General features: G+C 41.9%; 1 protein-coding gene across 5 annotated transcripts in view; it reads right to left on the bottom strand.

Annotated features, from left to right (window-relative positions):
* The window catches only part of LOC122562112 (alpha-1,6-mannosylglycoprotein 6-beta-N-acetylglucosaminyltransferase B), an 854,937-nt gene that overhangs the window by 102,271 nt on the left and 725,084 nt on the right, over nucleotides 1–27,582 (bottom strand). For all 5 annotated transcript variants that reach the window (XM_043714642.1, XM_043714641.1, XM_043714643.1 and 2 more), the window contains one exon: nucleotides 941–1,071. In XM_043714642.1, the coding sequence (XP_043570577.1) occupies nucleotides 941–1,071 (131 nt within the window). The remainder of the gene's footprint in view (nucleotides 1–940; nucleotides 1,072–27,582) is intronic.

The following is a 27,582-nucleotide window of genomic DNA, read 5'->3' as shown; positions in this document are numbered from 1 at the left end:
AGAGGGGGGATGCCAACCAAGCGCTGTCCAAACATGAGCTTCCAGACACAGGCCTGTTCCGAACCAAGAGATCCGACAGCAAGAACCTCGGCAACCGGGTGCACTTCAAAGCCGCATTTTGAGCAATGAGCATGAAATCCCGAGACCCTAAAGTTCCAACATGGTTAGCAGGGACGGGAAGGTGGGTGGTGACAGTGCATTGAGAGCCCAAGGGTAGGAATTCTGATTAAAGAGTCTGAAATTAAACACTGTTGTTTCCTGTGTGTCAGTAGGATAGTATTCTTATCATGGTTATTTAGTTACTCGTATATTTAAAGTACTACTGCTCCTCTCTGTATTGATTGGGTCAATTTCCTTATTTTATTGTGTTGTCTATTTTCTTATATTGTAATTACCTTTGTATTTTAAATAAATGCAGAGATTCTTTTGCCCTGAAATCCCTGTCTATTGCCTCTTCATTTCCCTTTCCCTAAATAATTCCATTGTCCTGAACCAGGGATCTGGGAGTGATTTAAATGAGGTAAAAATCAGAAAATAACACTGCAAACCAGAACCCTACAGTTGTGCCATATTTTTGTGTTTTCAAAGTTGGATTCTATTCCTGCAACACTCCCAGCACCTGGACAGACCAAAATGTGCCTCCTCTCCAAGATGTATTGGCTATTTGTAACAGTGCTTAACTCTACTCAGGTATCCAAGTCATCAACAATATGCTTATTGCTGCTTGGACAGTGAAATCATTTCAAACTTAATTCACTTGCTGTTAGTGTAGTAGTCACCAGACTTGGATTAATTATGTGCTAATCCATGCACAGTTTACGGTGCTGTCAAATTGATCTTTTTGATCATTTTTTCATACATTTTCTCTCACTTTTTAGTTTCGATGGTCAGAGTTTGGATCGTAGAGAAATATAGTAACCATAAGTAAAGTTCTTCCTACCTTCCACATATTAGCATCCTTTCCGTACACAACTGCCATATTGTTGACCTTGTTTGATTGAATAGCCTCTTTCTCAGTGTTGTTCAGTTTCTCGGCAACAAAACCCATAAATGAGTTGTCAGGACTATGTGCTATTAAGAAACAAATTGCATGCATTGTGTTAGTAAACAGCTGTGCAGAACTTTAAAACTGTTGAATTAGAAAAATGAAAATGGGATTCCATGCAAAATACAGAATCAGTGTTGTTATCAGTTTATATGGCATTATTATAATCATTCACTGTTAAAGTCACAAACGAGGACACATAGATATTCCACATAGCAGCTAAAATGTTGAAAAGTTAAATAAACTTTGACTTGTATTATCTAATAGCATCTTCTTTTATTTTAAGTTTGTAGACATAAATATTTTTACAGTACCCTGCAAACTATCGTAATACACCGTATACAGTAAGTTATCATTGTAATTGTGTATGGAGTAGTCTAGAGGAATCACTTGCCAATGTGACATTCCCAAAACACAATCAAATATGGAGAAGTCTCTTCCACTGTTTATTTAAGAAAACAACATTTTTTGTTCTTGTGAAAAAATGGTGCATCTCTTACCATCACACTGGCAGAGAAAGTTAGCACCACTGACGCCATTGATATATGCCTGGAGCTGGGATAGGGAGCTAACTCCACACGTATATACATGCGCATGGTCACTCATATCCAAGGACTATTGTCACCCTCACACCGCCTAGAGCTTTGCTTGGAGTCCCACTACTCCTGCTCACTTGGCACTCTGCTTCCCTGTTCAGTTCCTGCTCACCAACCTGTTGCTACCACTGCGATTGCCACAACCTTAAACCCTCACTGCCTCTCTCCGTCTTGCTGCCCTGCCGGCTTGTTCCTGGTGATAACAGACAGTGAAACAACACAGGATGACAGTGTTGGGAATGGGACGGTGAGCAAACTCGCAAACCCAGAATTTGGATCAAGTTGAAACATTTGAAAAACACTCGCTTTATTGCTGCTATTCTTTGATATAGGCACCTTGCAGCAGTGAGTGCCATAGGCACTGTGACTACAGAGACAATGAGTGCACACACTGCCATTGCAGTGGCAACAAACACAACCAAAAGAAAAACAGGGATCTTGTTCCTGTATCTTAAACTCTGATGTGATCATCCTCAATGACAATATAATAGAATCTTCACTTGACAGTCATCATAGCTAGTAACTGACAAACATATTTATTAAACAGAAAATGATAGTTAATCAGAAGAAAATACAGGCAGCAGATGCAGAGTAACTATATCTAACATTACAGAAAGAAAGAAACAAAATAATTCCATCTGTTGTTCTAATCCACTATAACTGCTCTGGAATTTTATTTGGTAGTTTGCTGCTGATCAGAAAGTATTTGATCTATCCTCTTCATTTCAGATGGGAGTGCTAATGGAATTACCACAATTGAAAATACTTTTCAAAATAGATCAGGACAAAGGACATTTAAATATGCAAGTTTGAAATTCAAGAAGAACTGCCTATCAAACATATATTCAAATGTCTGATTGTATTCAATGATATGGCTTCCCCCTTGGATATCAAAAGAGATGCAATGGATTAAACAATCTTTTTTAACACCTTCCACTAACACTGGTCATCAGATGTCAGGAGCCATGGAAGTCACAATTCATACTGGTCTGAAATTCAAAATCAACCTATCGATATTCTGTCAGTGAACTTGGTTCTAATCTAATATATACAATAATAGGAAATGTTGAAGTCAGTTGAACAAACTTATGTTAATGCATTGATATGTATAAACAGTTACCAGTGTTATTTTGTTCTTTACAATCTAATATGACAAAATATACAACCAACTGAATCTCATAATCATTTCCAATGAAAAAGATGACAGTTCTCCTTAACTTCCATGTGAGACAAAAGGTCAAGAATAATTACCTGAATTATTCAATGCAACACACATACAATATTGTCTAGTTATAATCCACACTTCAGTATTGCTTGAAAAGTACATGGCAAATTTCCTAGCTTCCATTGGGAGCATACATTAGAAATTTTGGCACTGCACTTGTAAGATTTTAAGCTTGAATATATCCCTTTGGGTTCCTGATTGTCCTGTAATGAAAAAGGGGAAGATGGCTGTATTTGTTGGAGGTCATGTACTTCATAATAAAAAAAATGAAAAGGGATACCCATTTCCGATATATTCAATAATAATTTTAAAGGATTTGGGACCGTGAGACAAGAAACTAAACCTGCTTTCTGGAGGTGGGCCTCCAGCTGAAGTACTTTAATGAAGTTGTGTGCTTCCAAATTTAGACTGGAAAATTAGAGGGTGCACAAATTGCAATGCAAAAATAACCCCACTCCCAGTGGAAATGAGACAAGCAGCACACAAACTCAGTGCTGAATGCTCAACTTCATGGTTGTGCTGTGTAACTCTGTCCTAAAACACATTGCTAACTGGATGCAGAAGACACAAGGTTTGTGCAAGCCCAGCATTATTAAAACTAGCCCACACTTTTTAAAGCACCTATTTAAGAGGGGATGTAACCTGACTGCAGTCAGGATTTGGAATGGCTGTGAAACACTGCCCGTGTATGACATGATCACTGTGTATTACAATGATAGGTAACATGGTTTTGTGTGGGGAGATCGTGCCTTACCAACTTAATAGAGTTCTTTGAGGAAGTGATCAAGTTGATAGATGAAGGAAAGGCTGTAGATGTCATATAGCTGGACTTTAGTAAGGCGTTTGATAAGGTTCCACACGGAGAAAGTGAAGTCACATGGTGCGCAGGATGTTCTAGCTAGGTGGATAAAGAACTGGTTGAGCATCAGGAGACAGAGAGTAGTGAAAGGGAGTTTCTCGAAATGGAGAAAGATGACCAGTGGTGTTCCACAGGGATCAGTGCTGGGACCACTGTTGCTTGTGATATACATAAATGATCTGAAAGAGGGCACTGTTGGTATGATCAGCAAGTTTGCAGATAACACGAAGATTGGTGGAATAGCAGAAAGCATAGGGGACTGTCAAAGAATACAGGAGACTATAGATAAATTGGAGAGTTGGGCGGAGAAGTGTCAGATGGAGTTCAATCCATGCAAATGTGAGGTGATGCATTTTGGGAAGTCTAATTCTAGAGCAAATTACATAGTAAATGGAAGAGCCTTGGGAAAAGTTGATGAGCAGAGAGATCTGGGAGTTCAGATCCATTGTACCCTGAAGGTTGCTGCACAGGTGGATAGAGTAGTCAAGAAGCCATATGGTATGCTCGCTTTCATCGGACGGGGTATTGAGTATAAGAGCTGGCAGGTCATGTTAAAATTGTAAAGACATTGGTTCAGCTACATTTAGAATACTGTGTACAGTTCTGGTCGCCACATTACCAAAAAGATGTGGACACTTTGGAGAGGGTGCAGAGAAGGTTTACGAGGATGATGTCTGGTATGGAAGGTTCTAGCTATTAAGAGAGATTGAGTAGGTTAGGATTGTTTTCATTAGAAAGAAGGAGATTGAGGGGGGACCTGATTGAGGTCTACAAAATCATGAAAAGTATAGACAGGGTAGATAGAGATAAGCTTTTTCCCAGGGTGAGGATTCAATAACGAGAGGTCATGCTTTCAAGGTGAGAGGTGAGAAGTTCAAGGGGGACACATGTGGCAAGTACTTCATACAGAGGGTGGTAGGTGCCTGGAACGCGTTGCCAGCAGAGGTAGTAGAGGCAGGCACGATAGATTCATTTAAGATGTGTCCGGACAGATGCATGAGTAGGTGGGGAGCAGAGGAATACAGATGCTTAGGAATTGGGTGACAGCTTTAGACAGTGGATTTGGAGCGGCTCAAACTTGGAGGGCCGAAGAGCCTGTTCCTGTGCTGTAAATTTTCTTTGTTCTTATTCTTTTGACATCTGAGAAATAGAATAGCAGGCCATAGTGAGGGAAGGAGAGAAAACTCTATGATATTTTCAAGCAGCTCCAGAGGCTAGGAGATGGAAAGATGGTGGCAATCCCAACTTCCATTGTGGGACAGGAGGCCCATCAGACAAGCATATTGTGAGGAATTGGAGGAAGTAACCATGGAGGTCAATGAAAGAATTCTTACTCTGAGGATTTGTTTACAGTGATTGCAACGATCTGACACAGTAGTCAAGATCGGTAATATCATACCAACTGCACCTTCAACCTTACACACTGCAACAAAGCATCACAGCCAAGGGTCAAAATATTTTTCTTTCAAGGACTCTTCCTGAGACTTTATCAAGAGTTAATATTTCAATTTCAGGGGTTCCTTTTTCATTCTCAATTGCTCATTTATTAGGTGCTGCAGTCACCGTAGTAATAATACATTTGGATTTGTATTAACGCAGTATATTTTGACAGAAGCAGAATTAGAAGAATTTTCCAAAGTCCTCAATGAATATCAATAAATCCAATAAATACAAACCCACAACCTACAGGAAGCATTAATTTCCTAGACAACTTAGTGTTTGTTTTGGGGCAAGACATCAGGTATCACTTAATAACAAAATATTTTATTTTCAAAATAACTGGCTTACACTTCTACGTGTGAAAAGCAATTATGATAAACACACTTCTTGCAGAATAGTGAGGTCACAGTAATGTGTTTTCATTGTGTATGTGAATGCTGGGGTTTCCTAATAAGGCAGTTACTATCTTTTTCCTATATCTCAGATATTAATCCCAGAATTATATTTAACATTGACACTGTTATTATAAATACATCCACTAGATATTTTTGACTATATGTAACTCCGGAGCATTTGCAGCCTCAAGTTAGTGATTGTACATTTATCTGCAAGGAATTCATTACCTTACAAGTTTTCCTGGAGTTCAGTTGGCTGGGAATTCTTTGTTGACAAGTGTAAAACTGTTCTTTTCTTTGCGACCTCCTTCTCTCCCATTAGCAGTCTCAGTCTCACTCTCCCTGCTTTCCAGCTTCCTTTCCCCTCAACCCTTTGTACTCTCCTTCTCTCACCTTCCCCTGCAACTCCTTTTCTGCCATTTTACTTAGAGACACCCTCTCTCCTGTCACCACTTCCTTCCCTGAACACTAGTGGCCTTATTTTTCCAATTTCCTCCTTTCATTCATTCCCCCGGCAGATACTGACACCCACTCCTTGGACCTGTTGGACAGAAGGTCTGAATCCAGCAAAAGAGCAACGTCCCCTCCCCCCACCCCCAGCCTCAGCCAAAGGAAGCCTCAGCAGAAAGTAGTTCAGCCCTTTCCTTGCTCCCAGTCAAAGGCTCCCCCAACAAATTACTTCCCTTTTGGCTTGGTGTTTCTTCCAGTCAGGGGCTTCTTTCTCTTGCTTTGGCTGCTGAAAAGTTCACCAGTGACCCTATCAGTAGCAAGCACAAGAAAGAAATAGTCAGTGATTTGGAGATGAACTCCTGACCAATTCTACCGGGAAAGGGAGTGAACAGCCTTTCTCTGATTTGTCACCCCATTCCTCTCCCATTTGAATTTTTCAAGGTGATTTTGAGGGTGATTTCATGCACCAGCCTGGCATATATTGAGCATTGTAACATCTCCATCATTCACCCAAAAAAATCTCTGACATTCTCAACAGCTGCAACCTCCAAATTTTCCACCACACCCTCACCCACTTTACCATTGCAGCAAACTTCACATCCATAGCTCAAAGTCTTCATGTTATTGCAGGTCTTCAACAAGGCCATGTATATAATCCAAACACTAAGCAAAACATTCAGTATCATTCCTTATTCTCTCTTGCAGGATGAGGAAGCAAATAACAAGGGGGAGGAGCAGAAAATCAGTGGTGAAGAGGAGCAGACAGACATGGCACCTCCTGCAAAGGATTCGAATTAATCAGTGAAACTGATATTGTGGAAATCATCTAGGAAGATGGTACATTTCTATGAGAAGATTTGTAGCTCGGGTGCTCGTTGTTGTGGTTCTGTTCGCCGAGCTGGGAATTTGTGTTGCAGACGTTTCATCCCCTGTCTAGGTGACATCCTCAGTGCTTGTTGCAGTGGTCGGTATATTGGGTCCAGGTCGATGTGCAATGGACAGCTGGAACTGACAACTGGAAGCGGCAGAGACAAACCACTATAAATGCTGGAGGAAAGATCACAGAAGCGCTTGACAAGAGGCTCCCAAGCACTGAGGATGTCACCTAGACAGGGGACGAAACGTCTGCAACACAAATTCCCAGCTTGGCGAACAGAACCACATGGTACATTTCTGTCTATGTAACTTCTTGAAATCAATTTCATTCTTGGCAGATCATCTGGCTTGAGGTACAATGGTTTGGTCATGCATCTTTCCTTGTGTATGAGGCTTTGTGATGACATGGGAAATATTGTTATCTCTTGCCTGGAAGGTTTTGCTGACTTAGAAATTGCTGGCCATGGTGATTTTCTTCTATTTACCCGTACTCCATCTTCATGTCATATTGCAGCCTGAGAGGAATTGCAATTGTAGTCCCAATGGCTAACAGTAGGTTTTCTGCTCAGAACCTTTCAAGACACACCACTCCTACCAAAGAGCTACACAGCACACAATACTTCTATTCGCTCTATTGAAACAAAAGTGAAAAACTCCTCACCTGAAGTTGAATAATGATTTTTTAAAAATAATACTAATGGTAAGGGTTCTTCATATGTGTGAGTGTTAGAAGAAGATCTTAAGAGAACCTACAAGATCCAAAAAGGCAGGTCAGATGCCAAATCAGCAGGGAATTCTCAATAAGGTCACAATCTGGCAATTAAAAAAAATTCTCTTGTGAGACATAAGCATCGCTGGCTGAGCCAACATTTACTTCCTATCCTTAGTCACCCTTGAGAAGATGATGATGAGCTACTTTCTTATACTGCTGCAGTCCAACCTGCTGCCTTCAAGCATGCAAGGAATATCTGTACATCTGAGATTCCAAAGATGGTGGTTGGCACAGTCTGGCCTGAGAACATGAAGAGTAGACCTCCTGCCATTTCATTTTCACAGGCCAACTTCCATAGCGCTGAAACGAGTACTGCTCCAGAGCTGGGTTTTGTAGTCTACACCTGTTTCAAGTTGAATACATTGTCTTCAGATCACCCCTTCTATATGCCAGTGATGATCTCTAAAACTCTTGACTTTCTTCCCACGGCCTCTGGTGTACCCACCACCCCATAATCTTCAAGCTCTTTCCTCCTCATACAATTTCTGATTCTCAATCTACACTCTCCACCACTAATAGACTTTTGGATTAAAAGCCATTTCACCCTCGGCTTTCCTGGTCACACCCCTTCCTATTTCATTCCTAGTTTTAAGTGTTCTCTGCCTGAAGTATCAATTAACTTGAGCACCAACCTCTGTTCTTTTCATGTCATACCCCTGTCAATAGTTCTATTGTCTGATGATGGAATATTCCATTTTTAAATAAACCCACCACTGCTTGCACCACAACAGTGTCAGTTGCATTGAAAGCTGAGTCCAGCTCAGGAAATTTGAAAAATTCCCACATACTTTATTATAGAAATAGAAAAAGGAGTAATATTCAGCCCCATTATTTTGTCAGATGAGATGATTTTTCTTTCTGTGCCAGTTTTGTCTTGCTGCAGACATCAATAATAAACACAAGACAGATTGTCTGATATCACAAGCTGACATCTAAATAACAGTGTAATAATTTCCGTCCTCTCTAGAGAGCCAACAATTCATTTGCAAGAACGTTTTTTGCTACAGGTTTCAGGTTCTGCTAATGTTTTCAAATATATCTGCCTTCACATCTTAAACCGTTATGTTTCACTTATGCTTGTCCCATCAATCTTAGTCAATATATACAGAAATGCTCATATTCTGGAGGAGTACATATATTGTTTCATGAAGATATTATTCAGTGGGTACACCTGATTGACTTTGCCTCCCCTCTCCACATCATGATTATGTTTCGTGTAGAGTTTGTTATGTTTAGGGTTCCATCAGAAGAATAAATGCTTTGACCCAGTTTAAGAATGATTTATGACCCACACAGATAGCAAGGTGGAAATTTCACATGATATGGATTTAACAACTGATAAATTAAAATAACAATCATTTTACTTTATTGGATACATAGGACTGGATTTTGGTTTGAATTACTCCCCACTTTCAAGCAATTTTAAGATGGAACCCTGAACTAAGAAATGGCTACTCACGAATTCCAATTTCTAAAAGTTGTCAAGTTGTTAACTGCTCACCCTTTACGGATAACTGGAGCTGAATGGGCTTAGCCAAATTGAGACGCTAACCCAATCTTGTCAAACACTACAATTTCATAAATCAGAGTTTACAACTTGACCTGTGTCAGGACTTGTGTGTGGCTCATTAAAGTTGCATGTTGTTCCTGACCATGATGAATCAGACTCATTTTGATAGCAATAAAAAGGCTTGGATCACTTTTTACAACGTTTTAAAAAATTGTACATTGTACCATTTCATTAATGACTTTTTCCATGTAAATATCTTTAAAATGTTGTTGAAATTGTTAAGAAGGCTTTTAGGATCCTTAGGTTTATAAGGAGAGGCACCAGAGTATAAAAGGTAGGAAGTGATGCTACACTTGCAGAAATCAATCATCAGACCACTTTTGGAGTATTGTGTTCAATTCTGGGCACCTTATTTAGGGAAGATGTTAAAGTTGTGTCGAGAGTTCAAAGAAGATTTTCTAGAATTATACCAGGAATGAAGGATTTTAGATACATGGGAAGATTGTAGAGGTTGGAGTAGAGAAGGTTAAGAGGAGACCTTATTGAGATTTTCAAAATTATGAACCATTTTGACAGGGTAAAGGGGATATTTTGTTTCCACTAGTTAGTAGGTCAGTGACTAAGGATCATAATTTCAAGATTGTCAGCAAGAGAGCTTGGAATGAGATGAGGAGAAACTTCTTTACTCAGAGAGTTGTTAGAATTTAGAATGCACTGCCTGGGAGAGTGGCAGATGAGGATCCTGTAGGAGATTTCAAAAGAGAGCTAGATATATTTGAAAGTGATGAAGTTAGAGGGTTATGGAGATAAGGCTGGAGAGTGGGACGAACTCGGTAGCTCCTTCAGGAGCCAGTACAGATACGATGGATCGAATGGCCTCCTTCTCTACTATAAAATTCTATGAGACTATGAAATATGCTCCTTGTTTTTCATGATTATAGGGATTGCTCTAACAACATTGCAGCTCTAAAGATATTATGTTTCCACAAAATTTGAAAAGTGTCTCTTATTATTAAGGCAGCCGACTCCTTGTATAAATGATGACATTAGTTGCTCACTGTTATCTCTAATATAGGTGCTGCATTGTGGAGAATATCTTTTGGTGAACTTCCTGCACTTACTATACATTTTTCATGACTATGATGTTAGCTACTTTGTGCTATAGAGCTTTATTGAAAAGTTCTCCTGGCAGGATAGCTAGGATTGAATAATATCTAAATTTTGCACTGAGGAAATGGATTTCTCAATAGAACCTCTCACCTCCTGCATGAAAATAAGGAAAATAAGGGAATAGAATATAGCTGTAGCAAAAAAGAAACTTGTTTCTAGCTTGTCAACATTTGCTTGACAGGGTTTACAGGTTGTAAATCTCATGTAGTTGGTTATTGCCTCAGGAAGTTGTTGGGGACCTAGGTTAACTTCTGGTGGCAGAATTGCAGCCCACCTGAATGAAATAACATTGCCTCATTTATCGTGATGAAAGTGGTCAGTGCCATGAATTACTGTGCCACTGAATCTTTCCAGGCATAATCTTTCTTTTATTAATCAGTTACCAACTTGTCCATGTATAAAATAATCATGGGTATTCTATTCAGATTGAACTATTTCGATAAACCACAAACAGAGAAGTTGTCTTACACTGGTTGTTGTTTTTGAAACCAATAACTAGGAGATTTGGGCCCCCGAGCAGCTCTGGGTGGGCATTTCATCACCACCAGCTGAGGAACAACTAACTCCCACTCCCACTCTTTTCCTTACCTCATGCTTTTCACTCTGTGAAAGCTTGTCAAACTCACTGACTGTGGTACAACTCAAAGGGATGAATAGCTGACTCCTGTTCCCATACACAGAATCAGAGTATTGTTACAACATAGGAGGCCATGCCCGTTGTGCCTGCAAGAACTCTCTGAATTAGTATTGTACTTTGTACCACTCTCCTGTCTCCTCCTTGTAACTCGGCATATTGTTCTCAAGTAACTTCTTTTGAATGCCTATATTGACTTCTCTACACTCTCAGGCAGTGCATTCAGATCTTAACCATTTTCCATGTGAAATGTTTTCTTCTCATATTGCTTTTGTTTCTTTTTCCTACCCTAGTGCCATCTTTTTCTCATTCTTTCCATGAATGAAAACAGTTCCTCCATATCTACTATGTCCAGATCCCACATAATTTTGAATACTTCTACCTCCTATCTCAACCTTCTCCAAAAAGAGCAGAACTTTAATTGTTCCTTAATAGGTCTTCTTAACCATAGCTCCTTATCCCTGAAACCATTCTTAGGAACCAGCTCTCATCATCTCCAATGCCTTCGCATCTTTCCTAAAGTGCGGAGTCCAGAACTGGGGGTAGTACATCAGCTTAGGCCAAATTAGTGTCTCATACAAGTTCAGTTCGCCGAGCTGGAATTTGTGTTGCAGACGTTTCGTCCCCTGTCTAGGTGACATCCTCAGTGCTAGGGAGCCTCCTGTGAAGCGCTTCTGTGATCTTTCCTCCGGCATTTATAGTGATTTGTACCTGCCGCTTCCGGTTGTCAGTTCCAGCTGTCCGCTGCAGTTGCTGGTATATTGGGTCCAGGTTGACGTGTTTGTTGATAGAATCTGTGGATGAGTGCCATGCTTCTAGGAATTCCCTGGCTGTTCTCTGTTTGGCTTATCCTATAATAGTAGTGTTGTCCCAGTCGAACTCATGTTGCTTGTCATCTGAGTGTGTGGCTACTAAGGATAGCTGGTCATGTCGTTTCGTGGCTGGTTGGTGTTCATGGATGCGGATCGTTAGCTGTCTTCCTGTTGGTCCTATGTAGTGTTTTGTGTAGTCCTTGCATGGGATTTTGTACACTACATTGGTTTTGCTCATGCTGGGTATCGGGTCCTTCGTCCTGGTGAGTTGTTGTTGGAGAGTGGCTGTTGGTTTGTGTGCTGTTATGAGTCCTAGTGGTCGCAGTAGTCTGGCTGTCAGTTCGGAAATGTTTTTGATGTATGGTTGTGTAGCTAGTCCTTTGGGTTGTGGCATGTCCTCATTCCGTTGTCTTTCCCTTAGGCATCTGTTGATGAAATTGTGGGGGTATCCGTTTTTGGCGAATACATTGTATAGGTGTTCTTCTTCCTCTTTTTGCAGTTCTGGTGTACTGCAGTGTGTTGTGGCCCTTTTGAACAGTGTCTTGATGCAACTTCTTTTGTGTGTGTTGGGGTGGTTGCTTTCGTAGTTTAGGACTTGGTCTGTGTGTGTGGCTTTCCTGTATACCTTTGTGGTGAATTCTCCATTCAGTGTTCTTTGTACCATCACGTCTAGGAATGGGAGTTGATTTTCCTTTTCTTCCTCTCTAGTGAATCGGAAGCCTATGAGTGTAGCATTGATGATCCGGTGTGTGTTCTCTGTTTCTGTGTTTTTAATGATTACAAAGGTATCATCTACATATCTGACCCAGAGTTTGGGTTGAATTTGCGGTAAGACTGTTTGTTCTAACCTTTGCATTACCGCTTCTGCTATGAGTCCAGAGATGGGTGAGCCCATGGGTGTGCTGTTGATTTGTTCATATATTTGGTTGTTGAATGTGAAGTGTGTTGTGAGGCACAGGTCCAGTAGTTTGAGTATGCCGTCTTTGTTGATCGGTTCCCCGTCTTGTTGTCTGTTCTGTATGTCCAGCATGTTGGCTATTGTTTCTCTGGCTGTGTAGTGTACAAAATCCCATGCAAGGACTGCACAAAACACTACATAGGACCAACAGGAAGACAGCTAACGGTCCGCATCCATGAACACCAACTAGCCATGAAACGACACGACCAGCTATCCTTAGTAGCCACACACTCAGATGACAAGCAACATGAGTTCTACTGGGACAACACTACTATTATAGGACAAGCCAAACAGAGAACAGCCAGGGAATTCCTACAGGCATGGCACTCATCCACAGATTCAATCAATAAGCACATCGACCTGGACCCAATATACCGGCCACTGCAGCGGACAGCTGGAACTGACAACCGGAAACGGCAGATTCAAACCACTACAAATGCCGGAGGAAAGATCACAGAAGCGCTTCACAGGAGGCTCCCAAGCGCTGAGGATGTCACCTAGACAGGGGACGAAACGTCTGCAACACAAATTCCCAGCTCGGCGAACAGAACCACAACACGAGCACCCGAGCTACAAATCTTCTCCCAAACTTTGATCATACAAGTTCACCATAATGTTTTGCTCTTTTACTCTATGCCTCCACGATCAAAGCCTAAGTTATTGTAAGCTTTATTCAATGCTTTCTCAATTTGTCCTGCACCTTTCATGACTTATGGACAGATACCCCCACTTGGCTCCCCCTGTACTTTGCCCACATTGAAGTTGTTCCTATTATTTTTTATTGCCTCACGCCTTTCTAAAATGAATCACCTCATTTTTTTCTACATTGAGACTCATAAGCCATCTGTCAACCCATTCAACCAAATTATTTATGTCCGTTGAAAGCTGTATACTATCCGTCTCATAACTTAAAATGATCCCAAGTTTTATATTATCCATGAATTTCAAAATTGTGCCCATCAGACTGAAGTCTATGTCACTGATGTATATCAAGAAAAGATATAAGTTTGCTTTTTTAGATTACATTAGATTAGATTACATTACAGTGTGGAAACAGGCCCTTCGGCCCAACAAGTCCACACCGACCCGCCGAAGCGTAACCCACCCATACCCTTACATTTACCCCTTACCTAACACTACGGGCAATTTAGCATGGCCAATTCACCTGACCTGCACATCTTTGGACTGTGGGAGGAAACCGGAGCACCCGAAGGAAACCCATGCAGACACGGGGAGAATGTGCAAACTCCACACAGTCGCCTGAGGCGGGAATTGAACCCGGTCTCTGGCGCTGTGAGGCAGCAGTGCTAACCACTGTGCCACCGTGCCGCCCACAGTGCTTAGTGCATCAAATACATCTTGAAAGTCCATACACATCACATGAGTTGCATGGACCTCATCAATTTTCGTTTAGATCAGCAAATGAATTAAACATGATTTTCCCTTAAGTAATTCATGTTGGTTTTCCTTAATCAACTTACATTTGTCCATCTATTAAATTTGTCAGGAATTATTGTTTCTTGAAGTTTCCCCATTATCACAATCAAACTGATTGGCCTAGAGTTACTTGGCTTATATTTGTGACATTTTTGAATAACGGTATAATGTTTGTAATTCTCCAGTCATTTGGCACTACTCCTGAGTTTAATGAAGATTGCTAAGTTATAGCCAATAGGTTCACAAATTTCTAATGTCACATCTTTTAGTTTCCTTTGTTGTAACTCATCTGGTCCTGGTATCTTATCAATGTTAAGACAGGTAGCCTAGTTAATACATCCTCAACATCAATTGTATATACTTTCTGCCTCTGAATTACTTTCTCCAACACAGGGGTTTGGCAGTATCTTCTTCCTTGATAAAAGCATAAACAAAGTACAGTATTCATTTCATACCTCAGCTTAAGCCCTCTGCTTCTACATGTAAATTCCTTTTTGGTCCCTTATCAACACTCGCCCTCCCTTTTTTACTTCAGATACCTTTAGAAGACATTTGAATCCCCTTTTATATTACTTGTGGTATCTTTTCATGCTTCCTCTTTGTTTCTCTTATTTGTTTATTTCATTTCCCCTCTGAATTTCTTATATTCAGCCTCATTCTCAATTTCATTTTCTGACATAGAGCTACCTTTTCTTCTTTATCTTAATTTGTAACTGCTTTGTCATTTTCATTTCTCTTTTGAGGAAATATTCTTTGTCTGTGTCAAGATTTTCTCTTCTTTGAAGTTAGCCCTATGTTCAGCTTCCATTTATCCTGTTAATCCTTGACTCAAATTTAGTCAGTTCAGTTCTATTCTTATGTCATTAAAGTTAGCTTTCCTCCAGTTAGTTATTCTTACATTGGATTGTTCTTTGTCCTTTACAGCCTCACAATGATGATATTATCCCTTTGTGTCCAACTATCTTTCCAAATATATACTATACTATACTATATTGCTATACTGGTGCTAGAATATCTATAATGTCAGGATGGAGTTAAGGAGAATAAAGCAGAAACTTGCAACTTCAAGTGGAAAACTGCTCTTCTATAGTACAATACAATATAATATAGCACAGGAACAGGCCTTTCAGCCCACCAAGTCTGCACCAAGACTAATTCTGACTAAGGTTTCTTTTTCATCAAGCCATCACCAGAATGTTACAACCTATAAAAACTTCTTTAGTTGTATAAACACTATTTTAAAAACTACTGTTGAGTCTACTCCACTTATGGCTGAGTGCCATGTCCCTACAGCACCTAGTCTGCCTCCCTCATTGCTATTTCTGTTCTCCCACCACCACAAATTGTATGGAAATTCTGAAAGTAAAACCCACAGTTTCCCTTGGAATTGTGGTTTTGGGGTGGAGACACCGGACACTCAAGCAGGAAGTGAAAAGATAGATGGATGACTGCCCACAGAGAAACATTTTTTGAAGAACAAAATCAGCTGAGTTACAAAATTCCTGCAAACTTGTTGATTGGGACAGACAAGTTGTTCATGTTCCACCTGTTCTGTAACAGTTACCAATGCTTGACACCACTGCTAATAAAGAGCTTATGCTTGAAATGTCGATTCTGCTGCTCCTCAGATGCTGCCTGACCAGCTATGCTTTTCCAGCACCACATTCTCGACTCTGATCTCCAGCATCTGCAGTGCTAACTTTCTCCCACCTATTTTATATGGTCATGATGGATTTACAGTCTAAATTATGGTAGAAAATGGTATGCAAGTTGCCACTGTACTATCACTGGCTCATTGAAGTAGAGCCAATTATCTTAGAATAGTTACAATTCTACTTGAAACACTAGTGAAAAGTTTAATAGGTGCCACAATGTACAGGGATTCACAATAGCTAACCCAATTATTATTAATATAGTTCATTATGTGATGTGCAGCAAAAACAAGTTCAAAATGAGTCAATTTCAAGCAATCAATGAAACAATTGCATACTGCCTTCTCATTTGGATAGCTATTGCAATGATGGTTCAAATTCTGGAATGGTTAATTCTTTCCCATTGAATTTGATAATGCAGTATATTTTTCTCTGGTGTGGGACTACATCAGTTATCGAATCTGATTGACAAAAGAGATTTCATTCTGAAGGGTAATGCTAATGGCTCTGATTATCCAACTATGGCCCCAACATCAACTTGCAGCCACAGGAATTCAAAACACAAGCACCTTTAAATTTACCTTTTACTTTGAAAGCACCAAGCAACATTTGTTGTGCTTTGCTGTTTATGACAGGCATTGGGGCGGTTAGTCTGACTGAATGCGTGCCATATGATGTTTAGTAACTAAAGTTGTTCTAGGCTTCAAACTGCAACATGTAGCTTGAATGCCTCACAACATATTTTGTTTTGTAGATGTTGCAGTGTATTTTTTTTTATTTACTGTCAACCGATCATCAGGGCTTTGCACCATGTGTGTTACTTTGACAGTTTGCACCATGTAGGTTACCTCTTTCCAGAAACTATGGATAGTTTGATATTGTAGAGGAGTGAATACTTCAATACTATACTTAGCAGTCTGAGACTGGTTTGTGTAATTTGTCCTTTGGACCCCATGGCCACTATTTCAAAGGAGAGTGTGGAGATCACCCCTAGTGCCCTGGCCAATATTTATTCTTTAACCAACCTGAACCAGGTTATCCAATCATTACTAGTTGTGAGAACTTGCAGTGCACAAACTGGCTGCTAAATTTTCCATATTACAGCAATGACTAGACTTCAGAAGTACATCATTGGCTGTAAGACATTTTGCAACATTTTAAGGTCATGCCGAGGTATTGTAGAAATGCAAGATGTCTCTTTCATGACCTGGTTCTGGTTAGTATTCCCCGCCTCCTTTCCTAACATTTGAGACTTGAAGTGAAACACACACATTTTGCTAAAGGATTACATGGGCTCACATCACCCAGCTACATGAGTGTCCAGAGAGGACACTGCTTCCAATGGAGCTTGGAAGTAATTCTGCTCTTACCAACTTGTATCTTCCTCCCAATAAAATGAGACACCATGAAGCCCCACATCCCCCAATCTGTCTCGCAGAAGTAGAAAAATAAAAAGAATTGCAGCACAGAACACCCGAGTAGCAATAGGTTCTGGTATACCTCTCTCTTGTTTGTCTTTGTTTGCATTGGGGTGGCACAATGGCTCAGTGGTTAGCACTGCTCCCTCACAGCACCAGGGACCTGTGTTTGATTCCACCCTCAGGTGACTGTTTGTGTGGAGTTTGCACATTCTCTTCGTGTCTGCGTGGGTCCTCTCTGGATGCTCCCGCTTCCTCCCACAATCCAAAGATGAATTGGCCATGCTAAATTGCCCAGTGTTCAGGGACGTGTAGATTAGGTGCATTAGTTGGGGAAAATGTGCAGTAATGAGGAATAGGTTCGGGTGGGATACGCTTCAGAGGGTCAGTGTAGACTTGTTGGTACAAAGGGCCTGGTTCCACGCTGTAGGGTTTCTATGAATGAATTACCTTCAATAATTCAGCATGAGCTCTGCAATCTAACCAATACAATGATATTTTTAAAATACAGTAAGTGTTGTACGGCTTTGCTTAAGCTCACTAGAGAAATAGCAATTAATTTGAAGGTGAAAACTCCACTGTAGATCCTTGTCTGACATTATGGTTCAGGTACATTGCTGAGACCATAATGGAAAGATTTACATTGCCTATAGTTTGTGCCAAAGATGCTTGCAAAGTGTTTCATGCTGGTAATTCATAAAGAGGAGAATTTCTTATTTCCTTTTTTGCATCAATAAAACATTTCATTACAAACAACCACATGTTATGTTTTATTAGGGTGTAAGGGCCCAAAAAGGTTAATGCTGAGGAGTGTTTTTACCATGACCAATGTGACAATGTCACATGCACTCGGGTGGGAAGGGAACAGCTTTGGATTGCAGCAGAGAAAGACTTAACTTCAAGATCTCCCTCACAGTCTTGTAATGACATCTGTCACACCAATCCCTACAGTGTGGAAGCAGGCCATTCAACTCTGGAGCCCACACTGTCACTCTGAAGAATATGCTATCCAGAGCCACAACCTTGCTCTTTCCATGTAAGCCTGCATTTCCCATGTCTAATCCACCTGGCCTACACATTCTTAAATGCTGTAGGCAATTTAGCACGGTTAATCCACCAAACCTGCACTCCTTGGACTGTTGGAGGAATCTGGAACACCTGGAGGAAACCCACACAGATGCAGGGAGAATATGCAAACTTCACATAGACAGTTGCCCAAGGCTGGAAATGAAACTGGGTCCCGGGCACTGTGAGGCAGCAGTGCTAACCACTGAGCCACCGTACCACTATATGTCGTATACTGTGCAATGTAACTTGTACCTAGTTGCTATCATGCAACAAAATACATTGTGTTTAAGGCAAGAGTCTCTTCTCATTCAACTTCTGTGCAATTTTTCTCTCCCCCACTAGACCAACCCCATAGATTCTTGCCAGGAAAGAGGATGGTGGCAACAAATCTACCAAATGGTATGTAATGAACTGAGGTGAAGAACCATTGTACAACAAATTGCATTTATAATAATGCCTTTAAGCTCGTAAAATGTCCAAAGCCATTTGACAGTTGGGAATCAGACTCTCAGTTCAGAATAATGTCTGAAGACTCAGTTACACAGCGAGGAGTTTGAAGATAGAGTGGTCATAAAGCAGGGAGCTTTCAAAAGAGAGAATTCTAGACTGTAAGATGAACATGACTTAAGTCTCTGGCACTGATGGTAAGATGAAGAGAGAAAAGAACAGACAATAGATCAGACTCATCCAGCTAAACTTTATGCTTTTCTGGCGAGCACCAAGTTTTTTTTGGAGGGATTTTAGCTGCAAGGACTTGCAGGGTTTCTGACTCTACATTACCAAACTCATTGATTAATTCCCAATCTGTCCGATTTCTGACCAATGTCATTCGCTGTCCCACAATTTCCACTCAGCTGGTCATCATCAAAAGACCAGCACCCCTTGTGTTATTCAAAGATTGTTGTACACCTGGTTGAATACCAGATGCTGCATGTTCACAGGCAGAGTTGGAATGTGGTGATGACAGGGAAGATGGCACCGCATTTGCGCGACAGGGACATCGAGGTCCTGCACCAGGGGGCAGTGCAAGGACTGGGTGAGGGGGTGCCCTTTTTCTGAAAAACCAGCAGAGGAGGCTACATCACCAGACCTTGCCAGCCTGGTCTGAGGTCACCACTCAGATCAGGTCCAGATCAGTCTGCAGGGTGCACAGGTATGGCCAGCAAGAAGATCAAGGACATTATCCGCTCTGCCCGACAGGTGACACACTCTTCTCTCTGCTACCTCATGTTCATTTCATCTCTGCTACTACACCAACCTTTTACCAAGGGTCATGCTCTCCCACTCTCAGTTTCCCCACCACCCTCATACCACTCACCCTGCAAGCCCTCCATGCTGCTTACTCCGTCCTTTGAAACACCTCACTACCTTTGCCCTCCATGCATCAAGACTAAGAACTATGCCACCCACTGTTCGCTCAATTATAACCTGCTCTGTTTTGCTTTTTACATTTGCCCTTAACAGGGTGGAGAGAGCCCAATATAGATGGAAGGTGCTTGACATCCATGTCCACATCCCCTCTCAGGAGAGAATCCAGGCCCTCACGAGAAAAAACCGGGGAATTGCTCCTGCGGTGATACTGAAAAATCCACATCTGCCAATCGAGCAAGTATGATTCTTTGTTCCACTGCAACTCTCACGTTAACTCCACTGTCACTCTCAGCAAATGCAAACCATTTCTACCGACTGGCCATGTCGCTGTCTCTCTGTTTGGTCGGACAGGTTCCACCAGTCTGCCCTCGACCTCTGCAAAGAAATGGCCAGTTCCATCAAAAGCACCATCCTCAACTTTTGAGGAGGAGACTATGAAGGTTTCTGAGGAAGTATCAGCAAGATCCTTCACCAGATCAACTGCATCTGAAAATGTAGAGGGTGAGGGTTCACAGCTTCGGGAGCAACTCACAGTGACAGTTCACAGCTGGCTGAGGGAGGAACAGCTCAGGACACTGTCACCTATAGAACTGCTGGAATCGAGCCATTGGCTCAGCCCCAGGCAGGAGAGGACCCTCTGGTTATGACTATGATGGACTTCATCCATATGCACAGGGAGAGACAGCAGCAACATACAGACGTGGGACACAATCACCCTCATTGCCCAAAAACAACATCAATGCAGTGAATCACATCCAGCTGGCCTCCAATGTTAAGTTGGCAGCTGCCATGGAGAGTCAAGTCCAGCACTCTCACAGGGATGGCAATGGGGGCAGTGGGGGTCCTTTGACCCTAGTCTCACAAGCAGACAGGCTGATGCCAGAAGCATCCAGCAGGAGGAGAACCACACACATTCCCCTCAGGACATGGCAGAAATGGTGAGATCTTCCACTTCCACCGTGTCTGCGCTCTGCAACACTTCGAAATTCAAGCTGAGGAGTATCCATTTGCATCTGGTAAGGAGACCATCAGCATGCAGAGCTCAGTCAGGTACAGTCATCCCTGGGTCACCCCACCAAACCTACAGTGCTAATAGGCTCCACGTCTGAGCAGACTCCCTCCACCTCAGTTAAGAAACCAGGGGCTACGTTAAGACATTGTGAAAGGGAGAGAAGAAAGAAAACCTATTGGGGGTACTTTGGTCACACGGGTGAGAAAGGCTTGTGCATGACTAATAGGTTTTGCATAAGTGTTCATGATGTTAATCAGTCTGTGTTTGTGAGTTTCTCTGTAGGTGCTACATGCATCTTAGCACCACTTGGTAGCACTTCATGGCTACAGGACAAGCTCTGTGGACTGAGGTGTAAGCTGAGAGCCTATTGCAACATCTGGAAAAGGGGAACAATGTGCACATAAAGCATTGGGTCATGATGACTTCTTACTCTCTCCTCTTTCACAGTTACCCCAGACTCTCCTAATTTCAGTGAATGGACCCAATGGACTGACAGTGGACCATCTTCTTGACTGACATGACTGGTCAACTCTGGGCAAAACATCCCCAGACTCCTCCCTGGTACCTAAACATCTGTCCAATCACTGTGACCCTACCTTATACCCATCCCAGACATGCAGCTCCCGAGCTAATGAACTGACTGTGACCCACACCCTGACTGCAGAGGCACCGATCCTCAACTGAACGCCTGACTGTGGCCAATTCCCTGGACTGATATTGAAGATTGCCCTTTGACATACTGCATTGAGACCCCTAACAGATAAGTAGCTCAATGGACTTCAGTGAGAACTATTTTCCTAAGGCCTTGAGACATGGCTTCCTGTTTGGTGCACATGGAGAGTGCTTGCTGTGTAAGCTCCTGGCACATGGTGGAGCTGTGAGATTGATGTAGCACACTGTTGTTCAGCAAGATGTCGCCCCCTAGACTGAAGATGGTAGTTGGCAAGGCAAACTGTGTGCTTCTGTATCTGTGCTAATTGCATGGCTAAGTGGGCAAGCTCTAATATAGCAAGTGAAGGAGCCCTGAGATGCATTTCTGGTCACGTGGGCGAATGGGGTACCTGTACCTATGCACAAAGTGTCCTCACTTCAGACTTTCAACACTGATTGCTAGTGCGCCCTGCAATACAAGTCTGTTCTTCCAGGATGCACTGATTATGAATATTAGAAGTTCCAGGATGGTTCTGATGGGTTGGCAGAAACTGAATGCCAATGCCTGTGGAGGAGGGGTGCATGGGTTTGCTGCCTGTGAGTTGTACCCTGAGATGCTGTTGCCCAGTGTTCAGCATGGATTTCATTCAAAGCAAGCCGAATCATCCACATACCCGTTCTAGTTTCCTTCATGAACTTTTGCCACACCACCTGTGAAACACGTGGAGGTGGATTAAATGATCTTGACATTGAGATGGGCCTCACCACACTGATTGCCTGATTCTGCCACATATTTTGCCTTGGTCTGTGTCACTCTGACTCTGGTAAAGTTCCACCCATTAGGGTAGAGGGTACTTTTGGCTGGAAGATCTTTCAAAGGTGGTGTGGAATAAGGCTGTGTCTAGAATTGTATATGGAAGTGAGAATTTTAAATTTTGCTGAGAAATGGACAGTTCAGTTCCTTCAATATCAGTCCAGGGAATTGGCCACAGTCAGGCGTTCAGTTGAGGATCGGTGCCTCTGCAGTCAGGGTGTGGGTCACAGTCAGTTCATTAGCTCAGGAGCTGCATGTCTGGGATGGGTATAAGGTAGGTCACGGTTTTTGTTCCAATTAACGGTTGCCACATATGGCCAGCTAATTACAGTTTCCCCAAGCATTATTGGTCCAGAAGATCTTCAAGCAACAGAAGTTGCTTTTTTTTAGCAAGATGTGATAAGCATGCTCATAACAATACCTTAATTTCTTTTTTATCCCCCAGATTATAGCTCTTTGACATGAGCCCCGGAGTGAAAAGTGAAGGTTCACAGCATGAGGATAGAAACTGTGCATTCTTATTTTTTCAAGTCTTCTGAACAGATGGTAATATGAAGAAACTAGCTTCTGGTTATATCACTGGAATGTATAAATAACATGCACATTTTGCAATAACAATTTGGCTGCAGTGCCTTAATCAATATGAGAAAGAAAACAGATTCAAACAGAGAAAGACACCATTCATTATTAAAATCTTGCAACTTGTTATTTGGTGTTTTTAAATGCTTTTTGTTTTTAAAATTTGGTACAGATGATGAGATTTCCAGATGCAGATTGGGACAGCATATCATATTTAACAGGTACATTTTTATATCCAGATTGAATTTGATTTGGATGTGTTGACTCCAGGTTTTATGGAGGTGGTTATCAGTGTTTTTATAGTGCTCTGTAAAAGTTATTTATGTGATTGACTATTTAATGCTTTCTCTACAATCACTACGAATACCAACACATTTTCAGCAACTTGTTAAGTATGATGCAATGCAGTATTGAATATTTTCATTTAATCATACACACAAATCTAAAAATAATGATAGTGATTAGAAATGCAAATGCAGAAGGCTGCCACTTAGGTTTGTAACTGTTATATTGCCATAGTCTTACCAGACCATAGGGGCTACTCTCTCATTAGAGAGAAACAACTGGTGGTGATTTAATCTGAGGGTCACCAGACGTCAGGCAAGGGAAGAGTCCTTCATGATAACCTCAAACCGGTGATGGGAATTAAACTTACACTGTTGGTATCACACTGCTATGCAAACCAACAATCCAGCCAACTGAGTTAAACCGATTTCCAAGGTTTGTCGCTATCAAGCAGAAAAGGTGAAGGTAAATAGCGGACTGTATGGACTGAAGTCTGGATGCCACTTATGATGTTAGTGAAGACTAATTTGCCTGTGCCTGATGTTTCTCCAAAAGAAAGGAGGTGGCATGGTGGCTCAGTGGTTAGCACTGCTGCCTCACAGCACCAGGGTCCCAGGTTCGGTTCTGGCCTTGGGCAACTGTCTGTGTGGAGTTTGCACGTTCTCCCCGTTTCTGTGTGGGTTTCCTCCAGGTGCTCTGATTTCCTCCCAAAGATGTGCAGGTCAGGTGAATTGACCATGCTAAATTGCCTGTAGTGTTAGGTGCATTAGTCAGAGAGAAATGGGACTGGGTGGGTTACTCTTCGAAGGTCGGTGTGGACTTGTTGGGCTGAAGGTCCTGTTTCCACACTGTAGGGAATCTAATCTAAAAAAGTGATGTCGTCAAAATAAGGGGATTAAGCAAAATGTAAGCCTGTAAACAATCGGATTCTGAAAGGTGTTGTTCAATGAATTGCACCAGATACTGGTGATTTTTGTGAAATGAATGAACAGGTGTTAAAACTTACTTTAATGTTGTACAGAAGAAAACTCGACTAATCTCCAATACCCTCTCCTCATTAAGATTCCTTTGGATACTCTTTCTAGTGTCTTTGCTGGAAAAACGTTCTGATTTCCCTGATACAATATTATAAAGCTTGAGCTTTAGGGATTCTTGCTTTTAAATAAATAAACCAGGATTCCTGAGCCAGATATAACCTTGCACTTGTAGAAATACAAATGATAATTAATCTAAGTTTAAACATATTACATTTTGCCCTGTGCAAGATGAAAAAGGCCACCACATCATTATAGAATGCAAAACCAGAGACTGCTCCAAATGTTATTCTGTAAAACTGTTATGGCTAATATAGCACAATTGTCCAATTTGTATCACTTAATCAGCAGGCAGCACAGTGGCTCAGTGGTTAGCACTGCTGCCTCACAGTGCCAGGGACCCAGGCTCAGTTTAAGCCTTGGACAACTGTCTGTGTGGAGTTTGCACATTCTCCCCATGTCTACATGGGTTTCCTCCTACAATCCAAAGATGTGCAGGTTAGGTGAATTGTTTGTGCTAAATTGCCCATATTGTTCAGGAATGTGTAGGTTAGGTGCATTAGTCAGGGGTAAATGTAGAGTAATAGGGTAGGGTAATGGATCTGGGTAGGTTATTTGTTGGAGAGTTTGTGTGGACTTGTTGGGCTGAAGGGCCTGTTTCCACACTGTAGGGATTCTATGTTAATCATCATAATCGATGAACGAACTGATGACATCAGTATAACTGTTTGCACAATATGTGCAACAAGCTCATTTATTATCTAATACATTAACATTAAATTTAACTTGTCAATCTAGATTTTGCTGTAGTAATAGCAAGGCTATCAGCATTCATTATTATCACATGGTAAGTCTGCCAGTAATTTCTGGTGTCTGCACATGCCTGGTTAAAATGTGCAAATCACGAAAAGATTTTTGAGTATTGTCCATAATATTCTGTACTTCCACAGAATAGTCTTAGCTGAAAGTCACCATTTGCCCTTTGCTTTGCATTTAAGCCAGTTGAACAAGTTAGTGTTGCTACCATTAAGAACAAGACTTTAATGAAATACCTTTCATATGTTATAATTTGTATTTGCTCATTCTAAAAATATGGCAGAGACTGCTCGGCTGGACTGGGGCTCCTGAGTCATACCGGGTGTCATTGAGTAGAGTTGACAATCAAAGTACAAAACAAAGGCTGCCAAAGAAAGAAGTTGCAATGACTTCTGAAAAATCAGTTGTAATGACTTATGGTGGCTCAGTGGTTAGCACTGCTGCCTCACATTACCAGGGACCCAGGTTCGATTCCGGCCTCGGGCAACTGTCTGTGGGGAGTTTGCACATTCTCCCTGTGTCTGCGTGGGTTTCCTCTGGTTTCCTCCCACACTCCAAAGATGTGCAGGTCAGGTGAATTGGCCATGCTAAATTGCCCATTAGTTCATTAGTCAGAGGGAAATAAGTCTGGGTGGGTTACTCGTCGGTACTGAGGGCCTGTTTCCACAATGTACGGAATCTAATCTCTTTAACGCTGACATACTAATTTTGTAAGAGTGGAGTTTCATTCTCTCGTTAAAATAAAATAAGGTTGCAGATTTGTAGAAGTAGAACACTATTTTTGTTTATTTTTTCCTGTATGCCTCTTTACTTTCTCTCCCGTAATCCCCTCTGTATTTGTAATCCTTATTTCATTTCTATGCATCTAAATATTATCTGGCTGTCCTGTTCTTTACTCCTTGGTTTGCAGCTCATGCAGCTTAGTGAGAATACTTGAGTCTGACTGTTGAAAAGCTTTGCTGTTACTTGTCCTCGTTACAAATGCTGCAGATCCCCTGTAGATAATGCCACACTGATCTAGAGTGGATTAGTGGAAATCCCTGCTGACAAGCCCATGATAGATCTTAAAATGGGAAGTAAATATAAAAGGCTATTTCTCCTCCAAACCAAAATTGGAACACTACCATCTTAAACTTCATCATTGTAATTCAATTTTTTCTTTTAAAATTACACCTGTGCTAGCATACAATTGCCCAATTCCACTGTGTGGCACTATATTAAAAAAAAACTTGAAACAAATAACTCTTTGCTTACAGTTTTAGTACTGCTGTCACTTTATGTTCTCAGTACCCTGATTTTACCCCTGCTCCTATATTCAGCCCTGAGTTCCATCTTCTGAAGTCTTAACGCCACAATCAAGATACTCTACTCTTGACGTGCTAACCTTGGAGCCCCAGGGTAGGATTTCTGTGCAGCCTTTCTGTCTCACATTTCTGATGCCCAGTCAATTCACTCCCAACCTCACAATGTTTTACTGACTCTGCTGGAAGTTTTTTTTTCTCTTTACCTACTCACTACTATCCTCTTTGACAGACACACCCAACTGATTATGTTATTGAACTGTGGATTCTCCAATCTCCTAACGATCTAATGGTCTTTGCCAGAAGTTGACTTACTTAGTATTTTATGGTTATCGCCTGATTGCCCTTATGACAGTACTGCTCTGCTACTCAAATCCCTTCTGCAACTTGTAGGATTTTCTGGCTGATCAATACTGATTTTGACCAGCTGACAAAGGCGGTAGTCTGGAGAATGGACCTCTATGTTGCAGGGGCTGAACGCCAACTCTCCAACACCACGTCCTACCTCCCCCTTGCTCACAAACCCATCAGGCCAAAATCACTCGCATGATCTCATTGCCTCTGGTGACCTCCCCTCCATTGCCTCCAAATTCAGACCCCAGCCCCACACTGCCTGGTTCTACTTGCTCCCAAGACCCACAAGCCCAACTACTCCAACCCATCATCTCGGCACGGTCCTGCTCCACCAAACTCATCTCGTCCTTCCTCGACTCCATCTTCTTCCCCTTAGTTCAGGCACTTTCTACCTACATCCACGATACCAACCATGCCCTCCACCTCTTCCGTAACTTCCAGTACCCAAGCCCCCAGCACATTATCTTCACTATGGACGTGTAGTCCTTATACATGTCCATACCCCAAAAGGATGGCCTCCAGGCCCTCCGCTTCTTCCTCTCCAACAGACCCATCCAGCCCCCCTCCACCAATAACCACCTCCGCCTCGCCGAACTGGTCCTCACCCTCAATAACATTCCCTTTAACTCCTCCCATTTCCTCCAAATGCCATGGCCATGGGCACCCAGATGGACCCCCGCTATGCCTGCCTCTTTGTTGGCTATATTGAACAATTCCTCTTCAGTACCTACACAGGCACTGTGCCCTAACTCTTCCACCGTTACATCAATGACTGCATCGGCACAGCCTCCTGCACCCAGGCTGAACTGGAGCAGTTCATCGACTTCGCCCACAACTTCCACCCAACCTCATATTCACTTGGTCTATCTCGGACACGTCCCTCCCCCATCTTGACCTCACCTTTTCCATATCCGGCGACAGTCTCCAGGTGGACATTTACTACAAACCCAAAGACTCCCATAACTACCTGCACCATACCTCTTCTCACCCAGTATCCTCCATCCATTCTTCCAATTCTTTCACCTCGCTGCATCTGCTTGGACAAAGA

This window comes from Chiloscyllium plagiosum, chromosome 24 (assembly GCF_004010195.1).
Source record: "Chiloscyllium plagiosum isolate BGI_BamShark_2017 chromosome 24, ASM401019v2, whole genome shotgun sequence".
Taxonomy (NCBI): Eukaryota; Metazoa; Chordata; class Chondrichthyes; order Orectolobiformes; family Hemiscylliidae; genus Chiloscyllium; species Chiloscyllium plagiosum.
Note: the sequence above shows the minus strand (reverse complement) of the source record. Positions and strands in the feature narration are given on the sequence as shown.